This window comes from Orycteropus afer, unplaced genomic scaffold, assembly GCF_000298275.1.
Source record: "Orycteropus afer afer isolate SDZICR_OR568_19922 unplaced genomic scaffold, OryAfe1.0 scaffold00053, whole genome shotgun sequence".
Taxonomy (NCBI): Eukaryota; Metazoa; Chordata; class Mammalia; order Tubulidentata; family Orycteropodidae; genus Orycteropus; species Orycteropus afer.
In genome coordinates, this window is record NW_006921640.1 from 1,804,575 (window position 1) to 1,814,786 (window position 10,212).

The following is a 10,212-nucleotide window of genomic DNA, read 5'->3' on the forward strand; positions in this document are numbered from 1 at the left end:
TTCTCACTGATTGTTTTGGTTCTCCAATTTGATTAATCGTATAGGCACTGGTCACTCTGCCCCATTAGTAAAGAGGCCCCTGCTAATTCGTGGCATGAGGTGGCAACATTAATATGCAAAACAGTACCACCAATAGATCAAGTATTTTTGAGAAGTGAGGCTCTGGGTGATCGCATATTTGATACTTTTCTGCAATTGTGTCAGCATGAGGAATATAAGGAGCTGGTTGGTTGGTCCAACTTATGCTAGACAAAGTGGTGAAAGAGCGAGATGAGTTCCAGGCTGCTGAGGTACAGCTCAAATACCACATAAAAGACCTCAATGTTTCCAGCTGTGCCTTGAAAGAAAGCCTTATTTCTTCTAGTAACAGAGCTGATATTGCTAAAAACCAAACTCAGAGTCTTATTGTAAGGGTGGCTGAATTACAACGCCAATTGAACTGTCAACTGAATGGTATCTAAAGTTAAAGTGAAGGCACTGATTGGGAAAAAATGGAATCCTGAAACCTGGAATGGGGACAAACGGCAGAGTCAGAAGATGAGGATATAGAAGCTATAAGTTCTGTTGAATCCCTCCCATCTGAAGGGATTACTATAAAAGCACCCAGCTCCTTCTGATGGGATCCTTCTGATGGGATTAACTCAACTGTTCCTGCTGGGTCATTGCCTGAGGCAGATGCCATGGAAGACTGCTGAATGTTCTCAGGAACTGCCCCAACCATCCATTTTGGCTGGTAGACCTATAACTAAAGTTAAGTCCAAGCAAGCCTGTGGGGTAATAAATTACCTGGTATGGCTTTTCTAGCCATGTTGTTGTTGTTGTCATGTGCCACTGAGTTGGACCCGACTCACAGCAACCCCTCCTTGGGTTTCCAAGGCAGTATCACTACAGAAGTAGATTGCCCCATCTTCCTTCTGAGGAATGGCTGGTGGGTTTGAACCACCAGCCTTCTGGTTAGCAGTCAAGTACCTTAGGCACTATGCTACCAGAGCTCCTAGCCATAAGTCTTTGTAAACTCCATGGTGGAATGTGCCATGAGCAACTAAGTAGCTCCTGATTGATAAAGTTATCCACCCGGTGTATTTCTGTTGGGAGCAGCACAAAGTAATTTTCTGGAAACTGTGCTCTCAGGTGTTTAGAATTCTGATGCTGGGGTTGGTTAGTCTGGCCACTCTGTCAGGCTCAAAAAGAGCCCTCCTACAAGCAGAAGGAGTCTCTCTGACTGCTGGCTGTGAAAGATATGCTGCTGGGAGAAACACGTTCCTGAGAGACATGCACTTGCTGAGAGAGAGAGACGCAAGAGACACACACTGCTGAGAGAGAGACTGCTGGCTGTGAGAGACTGAGTGCATTTCTGAACTTCAATTGTAGCCTGTTGTTGCCTAATAAACCCCATAATCTGTGAGTTCTGTGTGGCCACTGCAGCAAATTATTGAACCCAGCAGAGAGGTGGTGGGTGCTGCAGAAGGAACAGCTGGTGTCAGGGTTGGTGAAAGGGCTGGAGGGAGGCGGTATGTCTGGCCTTGCAGGGATAGGCCTTGGGCTACTGATGGCGATTCTATCTTCCTCTTGTGCGGTTAGAGGACATCAGAAGTTGCAGCATCCCTGCGCCTTTGGCAGAGCCCCAAAAGGTAAAATATAAAGTGTGACTGAGGAGGTGGTATGCTACACCTGAAAGACCTACTTGATTTTGCTAACATGTACAGACAGAAACCTGGAGAATATGGTACCAAGAGAGTGGGGTGCTGCTCTGACAGATACCTAAAATGTGTTAACAGCAGTGGAGTGCATCCTTGACCTGAGACCCTGGCAGAGAGACCCCAGCATGTGGCATGAGAGACAGCAGGAGCAGAGCCAAGAGACCCAGCATGAGACAGCAACAACCTTACCAGCCCATGGAGCAGAAAGCTGGATGCCATTGGGTAGGCGGCTTCCTGGTGGAGTGGGTTGCCTTCAGGAGTTAATTGGTAGAAGAGACCAGCATGAAATGGAATAGCAGGTTGGCTGGCCCATGGAGCAAGAAAGCTGAGCGCTTTTGAGGCAGGAAGATTTCTGGCAGAGTAGGTTGCCTTCGGCATTAATCAGCAGAAGCGAACGGCATTAATCAGCAGAAGCGAAGAGACCAAGGAAGTGGGAAGCAGAGCTGCCTCAGCCTCAAAGGGTAGGACTATGGCCTTTAGGGGTGGAACAACCAGAGCCCCCAGGTTTCACCAACTTGGTTCTGGAGTGTGGGGCTGCTCATTCATGTGGGCCAGTAGATCGAGCCATTAGCCAATGCCCAAGAGTGAGGGGGTGGAGCTGCCATGCCCAAGAGGTAGAGGAACGGGGCCCGCCATGCCAAGGGGGTGAGGTCGCCACTCAGGAACTAGGGGATTAGAGCCACCCAGTGAAGGAGAACTATACAGATGCCACCCATTGAAGAGCTGTACAGGTACCAAGTTGACAAGGGGTGGAACTGTGGTAAAGTTGGTACGTCAACTTGGCTGGGCTTGGTTGAGTGGCTGGGAAGCTGGATGTAGTATTCCCCATGATGAGACTGGTAACCAGCTCCATGGTGGAATCTACTGTGAGCAGCTGAGTAGCTGCCTTAGGGATGTGGTCTGCTTCCTGTATATAAGGAGAAGCATTGGGGAATGGTCTCTAGCTCATGGCATGCTTGAACCCTGAATGTAGCTATGTCGTTGTTCGGCAGCCTGCCATGCTCTGCTGATCTTGGGACTTTCAATGAACTTGAATTAATGGCCTGCTGTGTGGTTTGGTAACATCAGGACTGTGCCTTTTTACTCATCAACCTTAGGCTTGTCTGTCTCAGCAGCCAGCAGCTGCTTGAGTGAAGAAAAGCCTCTAGCTCCATTGGGCCGGGAACAGGAGGCAGAGCTGAAGCCCAAGATTGAGGGGTTTCCACACAGCCTCTAGATACGGTACTCTGAACTCCAGACTTAAAGCCTCCACACTGTAAGAGAATAAACTCCTATTGCTCAAGCATCTCATCTGTGGTATATTCTTGTCAGAGTAGCACTAGGTAACCAAAACACAAACTAATTGTGTATCCTCAGGCAATCATTTAACTTCTCTGGATCTCCCTTTTCTAATCTATAAAATTGGGCTGGAAGGGAGGGGGAACTGAAGTTGAATTATATGTTAAGGTTTCTTTCAGATATAAGACACTATGATCCTATATGAAGAAATTAACATTTAAAATGGCTGTCCAATTTACTCAAAGCTTTCTAATCAGTATATGGACTAATTGTAATCTAATAGAACAAATAAAGTAGCCTGGGTGGTGCAGTGGTTAAATGCTCAACTTCTAACCAAATGGTTGACAGTTTGAACCCACCAGGTACTCTGTGGGAGAAAGATGTGACAGTCTGTTTCTATAACGATTACAGCCTTTGAAAACTGTAGTTCTAATCTTTCCTATAGGGTCGCTATTAGACAGCATCGACTTGATGGCAATGGTTTAGAAGAAAGTCTATGATATACTCCCACTCAGCACAATAACAATACACTTTATGTAGTTCAATTTATACTTAATTTAACATGTCTCATGTACTTTGGACATGTTGTCAGGAAGGACTAGTCCTTGGAGTAGGACATCATGCTTGGTAAAGTAGAGGGTCAGCAAAAAAGAGGAAGACCTTCAACAAGATGGATTGACACGGTGGCTGCAACAATGGGCTCAAACATAGCAACAATTGAAAGGATGGCACAGGATAGGGCAAGGTTTCATTCTGTTGCACATAGGGTTGCTAAAAGTTAGAATGGACTCAATGGCACCTAACAATAACAACAATTTATACTTAACTGTAACTTCAACCTTCTTATAATTAATGAAATCAAAGTAATGTAGTACCAAATCTTAGTCTCCTTTAGGAAGTGACAAAAACAGCTAAAATGGAAATGTCCACATGTGAGCTGTGTACCCACCTTTCACTTTCATTGTTGCCCAGAAATGTTCCAAACTGTGAGGCATAAGCATGCTCAAAGAGCATAATGAGAAAATGCTCATTAAATTCAAAAGAACAAGGGAACTGACGAAGTATCTGCCACACACAGTCTAAGAAGAGAAGAAATACAGGTGACTCCCACTTCTGCTTACTGTTACAGTAGGCTGACTGTGCACAGCGCTGTTGGAATGGGTGACCAGCCTAAGAAAAAAAGATGGAAATGTGACAATCATATCCTAGAAAAGTCCTAAACTGAGATCACAGTATAGTATATTCTATTAACATTTTTTCATACATATGTTAAGGTTTCAATTAATCTCCTATTAATAGGAACATCAACAACTAATTAGGGTAGCTGTCATTTAGATTAACAAGTTTTTAGTTTAAAATGAATTCAGCAACTAAAAAGGTACAGTTTCTAAATATTTAATATAATTTTGTAGTTGAGATGTGATCACAGGAACTGAATTGTCCTTGGAAAATCAAATGGAGGAACAAGGCATTTCAGTAATGAGAAACTTATAAAATCTTTCCAGGTCTACACAATTTGGGAAAAAGTTAAAGAGCATAACCTCTTCCAGTACAAAACAAAGGACAGCTATCACCTTATATGATAGTAAATCCTGATATTAAGCCTTTCATTACATAAAGGAAAAAAATTATTGTCATGAAGATACCTGAATGAGTACTTTCATTTTAAAGATAAAGTGTACTTAGTTTCCCTCTTTTCCCTGCCTTTTCACTGACCAAAGTGAATGTAAGACTAATCAGTCAGCTCTCTTGGCACCCCAATTGAGTACTACTGATCTTACCACAAATCACAACCCTGCAGATTTTCACGGATCTGCTTTGTCTTTGGGTCTTTATACTACTTTATTTGACAAAGATAATCCTTTGAAAACTTTCCAAAATTAATGGGCTAATGGGATTTTGGTACCCATTAAAATGGTATTATCTATATAAATGTTGTTAGTTGCTAGCATGTTGATTTCGATTCATGGTGACCCCATGTGTTACACAGTAGAACTGCGTCATACAGTTTTCTTCACTATATTCTTAACAGAAAGAGATCACCAGTACTTTTCTTCCACAGTACCACTAGGTAGGTTCAAACTGCCAACCCTGAGGTTAGCAGTCATGTGCAAACCATTTGTGTCACCTAGGGATCTGTCACATAGCAGCATTAACACATAATACATTTGAGTATAAACTATAAAGGCCAGAAATGAATTTTCTCCAGAGATCATTCTGCTTTTAAGATTTGTTTTCAGTCACAATTTACTAAGTTACACAGTACATAGATATTCAGGAGACAAAATCTCTGACTTAGAGGATTTCATCCAGCATTATACAGGCATAATGTAGCAGTCATCCAGCATTACATGCCACACTGGTATCCCAAGGCTAAACAGATGCATAAGGCATGGTTCCTTGACCTCAAATAATTCACTTCTACATCTAGTTCAGGAAACAGGACACACAGAAAATGGATCTCAAAGATTTCAGGAAAGCAGTGACATTTAAGTGGATCTTAAAGGATGAGAAGGATTTCATTTGTTTGGGGAAAAGGGTAGAATGGGGCACCATGAGCAAAAGGCAAAAAGTGCTGAAGTGCATACCTTACAATTACAAATCTCTTAACCCATACCTCGTTTGTTTATGTCTTATATTCCTATTAAGACTAGCTTCCAGACAATGTTTTACATGTCTTTATATTTCTCCTTTTTGTACAAAGTGCAACTATAAGAGTACATTAAGTGAATGAAGGGCCAAATGAGCAATACAGGCAAAGAGTTGTACAGAAGGTGAGAGGTGATAAAGATGACAATTATTTATTGAGAGCAAGATAGATGAACTGTGTCCTCCAAGGAATTAAACACACAATTGAAGAATTTTAATCAATAAAATTTCAAACACTGTATCAGCTACCATACGACAGGCCATCAACATCAATCATTAGCAGTTCCTCTGAGAATGAAACTGCTTTCTCACCTGTAGCCACTCTTTTTCTATCAAGGCCTCAAAACCTCGGATGGTTCTACTTCTCGGTTCCAAGATGATCTGGGCCAGGGAAGTAACCTGAAGTGTGGAATCAGTTCCTTCTGTTCCATGAATCAATACTGATGCTCCTTCCCTGACAGGAAAATCCAGAGCACAAATGGGATACTCCTGACATGGTCAATGAACTTTGTTAATATTAAGCATTTATTAAGTACAATATTTTCAAGGTCCTTTTTTTTTTTTTCCTGGCTGTCTCCAAAGGTCTTATGCATTCTGCTCTGTACAGTAGGTTTTATAGTCTAAATAAGGCATATGATAGAGGAGAGATTCTTTTAGGGGAAAAAGAACAACTATGAGTTTCATTATTTTACATGGCAAGAACCCTTTTAAGCTATAACAATTCTTACATAACCTGTTAGCTGAATTTTCTCTTCCTTTCCAAAACCAAAAAGCAGACCTTATTATTCTAATTGCTTACCTTTTCTGCTTCAATAGTTAAGTAAAGCCTTTTCTCATCAAACCTAGAAACACACAATTAAAATAATTTTTTTGTATCTCTCTGACCTTGATTCTACCCCTCTATCATCAGCTGACTTTAAGGATGCCTTCAGAAACTGTAATGAAGCTGGGAAACAAGTCCTGAAGCACAGTATGAAAACAGGAAAAACAAGAAACTATAGGTCTAAAAAGCAGCAATGATACCACTATCCCACAATAATTACAAGGCATCTGGTACCCATTATTCTAAAAAGAATAAGAAATACAAAAACTAATTAGTCACATCTTCTCTCCTTTTTATTGAAACAATATTGAACAAAATTTGGAAAAAAGAAAAATCAGTTTAGCACCTTAACAAAGTTTCATGATCGTATACCACTGTCAATTGTTTTCCCATGTACATATATACTTACATAGCTATAATAAAAGGTAATTTCCACTTTTATTATAAACATTTTTCCATGTATCTGTGATCTTTAAAAATATTGTTTTACTGGTTATATAATATTCTATTAAGTGATGAACTATAATGTACTTAATCCTATAGTTAAACATTTAGGTTACTGCCAATTTTTATTACACTGCAGATGAGGTACTTACCTTCTTGTCTCCTGAATTAGTCAGGGGTTCATAATTTGAAAAATTACAAACTCTCTGAAGCTCATCTCTAGTTAGCTTAACAACCCCATTCTTAGGATAAAACTCTAATTACTAGGCTAAAGGGTATGCGCAAATATTTTAAGGCTCCTGATACATACTGAATACATTTTTTTTTAAATTATCTATAGGATACTCAGAATTTAACTCAATTAATTTAAGGCCTACTTTTCCATTTTAAGTATTTAATTATAAGAACAGATTTTACTGGAGGTACAAATAATAAGCTAATACATACCCAAAAAGGGAACCCAAAAATGGCAAAACAAACCAAAACTTCCAACCCTCTGTAGAGTTTTGAAGTCCCTTTTTGTTTCAGGTCACCAGCCTAAACTATACAGAGGTGGAGATAATAAATACTGCCCTGTACCTAGGGTTGCCTTGACCCACAACACTTGGCTATTATGGCTGAAAATTTAAACAATATTAAAGTGATAAATGTCTATTATGATTCATGTTCCATAAGAAAACAGAAGCCTCTGTGCTGATCATGAAAGGGAAAATCTGGTAAAAGGAAACAAAACTTAATATTAACATCTCACCATTCTATATCACCGACTTCCTGCCACAGAACCTTGGTCTTTTATTCCTGTATTTTATTAGCTAAAATAAAGGACAATGAAATGCTGGGAATCCTGATATCAGAGTCCACTACCTGTTCTTAGCTCTGTCACTAACACATGATGTTAAGCAACCCACTTTATTCACAATTTTTCTCTAACCAGGAAAAGTTACATATATATATTTTCCTACTTTGGAATCATCAATGAAGCAAACTGAAGTCTCAAAGAAAAAGTGCCATCCAACTATGTAGTGGCAATACTTGTACCTACCTATTGTTTCAGTGGGAATCCCCTTCTTAAAAAGGGCATTCTAAGCTTCTGCAACAATTTATACCAATCCATCTGCCTCTGTTCAAGTCTTCTGCCTCAAGTCTCAAGGATTAGCAACCTTTAACTGAGTGAATAAACTAAAATCACTTCATATACTTCACATCACTACCGTTAGGTTTTCTCAACTTGAGATCCAGATATAAGTGCACATAACAAGTAGTTTGTAATAAGATATCTGAGAGATTAGAAAAAATCATTTTACTGTGTAACAAAATTACATTTCTCCCTTTCATTGATATTTCAAAAGTAAGGAGGCAAGTTTGGTGCTTTTAGAAAAGATAAGAAGAAAACTTACATTCTTTTTTATAGTTTAAGAAAAGGAAAATTGAAAGAAGACATATATATGTACATGGTTCATATTCATTCTACAAACATTAATTATCTATTAAATGCCACAATCTATGCACATACCTTATCTGTAACAGAATGGTCTTAACTACTTATTTATATAGTAATTTATAAAAATGATCTGAACATAAGATATAGAATAGGTCCTTAATATAAAAGGTAAACATACATCTGGATAAATGCAAAGTCTAATATCAACAAGACACATTCAGAACGCTGAAATGCACTCTACCTGTCAATACACTGGGCTGCTAAACAGGCAGTTGTCAGAATCTCTTTGATATGAGTTAGCCAGTTTGAGGCCTCCAATTTACTGAGCCATCGGTCCATGTTATGTGTTTGGTCATTGCAAGCTTCCACAAGTTTGACTAAGCTCTCCTGAAGAATGTGATACCTTTCAAAGACAAGTTTTAAAAAATAAAAAGGGAAAACAGAATGATAAAGGAAAAACCAAACCCAAAACTCAACCTCCAGTATACCCAAGAGCAAAAGTAGCTCAAAATATGTTAAAAATATTTACCTTGCTAATAGTAACTTTAGGATTGAAAAACTAATATTTAAAAATAGTTCCAAAGATGCTTAAAATGCACCATGATAAACTGTTCTACATCTGAACAGATTAAACCCATTTCACATAGCTGGGTTATCTGACTAGGGGAGAGGGCCAAAGCACTGCACTTTGTGAAAGGTCACAGACATAGCACCACTTACATCTGCCACCCTTTCCCCACTGATCTAACACTAGACTCTCTGGGACTATGATGCCTGAGGCCATCTCTGATCTCATTTTGTTTCTGCTTTTTTAACTCCAACTCCCACAAATCTAGAAGCACTTATAAACCATTAATTTAAAGTGTAAAAAGAGATAATAGAGGAAGCAGGATATGAGACTAGATAAATATGAGAAAGATTAAATCTCTAATGCTTTTTGACTGAGGAAAATATAATTATATGTAGTATATCTGTTCAGTAAATTTGACCACCATAATGTGCAGATTTCAGAGCAACTTAGAGAAAGAATGCTATTTGACTAATACGCACCTGTCTGCTGCCCAAAATAAGTCTTTCACTTAAGTTATAAAAAATACAATGAAAGACCATTCAGTCAATTTTTAGAGTCAAGTTAATGTGTAGGTTCATTTGTGATTTTGGAACTGCTAAAGGAGTCCCTGCTAGTACAAATGATTAAGGGTTAGACTACTAACCCAAAGGTTGGCAATTAACCTCACCCAGAGGTGCCTTGGATGTAAGTCCTGGCAATCTGCTTGCGAAAGTCACAGACTTAAAAAACCTATGGAGTACTATTCTGCACACATGGGGCCACCTTGAGTCAGAATCAACTCCACAGCAACTAATAACAAAAACAGGGGCCTACCCACTCTAATTAGCTTCAAACAAGAATCCATTCCTCTCTCCAGAATCTTTTACCTCTCAATAGACTTATGAATTCGTCTCCATTGGGGATAATGAGCTTCTTGCTCAAAGCCACCCCCTTTGGCTCTAGCTTGCTGAGCCACATTTAATGATCGAGTGTCAATGATATAGCCCCGTTTTCCTGCACGTAGAGTAGCATTTATCAGCTTCTCATCTTCCTTGCACCTTCTTCCATTTGTGCCAGTGAGTGGCTGCCCACTTCGCATTATTACCTAAAAGCATAACAGAGTTTTAAAATTCAATAAAAGCTGCTTTTAAAGTTTCTAAAAACAGAAATTAATTAGCTGAATTAAAATAATCTCAAACAATTCTGTTACACTTTGGAGATGGATTTGATCCTAAAACAAAGAAATGTTTCCATGTAACTGTAAAATAAAAATAGGCCTTAGAGTTTTATACAACTTTTCTTTCTCCAACTTAAAAATATTTTCACG

At 39.2% G+C, this 10,212-nt stretch overlaps 1 protein-coding gene across 1 annotated transcript in view; it reads right to left on the reverse strand.

Annotated features, from left to right (window-relative positions):
- Positions 1–10,212, reverse strand: part of MTMR9 (myotubularin related protein 9) — a 94,133-nt gene that overhangs the window by 15,759 nt on the left and 68,162 nt on the right. The window contains exons 5-8 of the mRNA XM_007938711.2: positions 9,773–9,990; positions 8,577–8,738; positions 5,940–6,081; positions 3,928–4,148 (exon numbers count right to left, since the gene is read on the reverse strand). Of these exons, the coding sequence (XP_007936902.1) occupies positions 3,928–4,148; positions 5,940–6,081; positions 8,577–8,738; positions 9,773–9,990 (743 nt within the window). The remainder of the gene's footprint in view (positions 1–3,927; positions 4,149–5,939; positions 6,082–8,576; positions 8,739–9,772; positions 9,991–10,212) is intronic.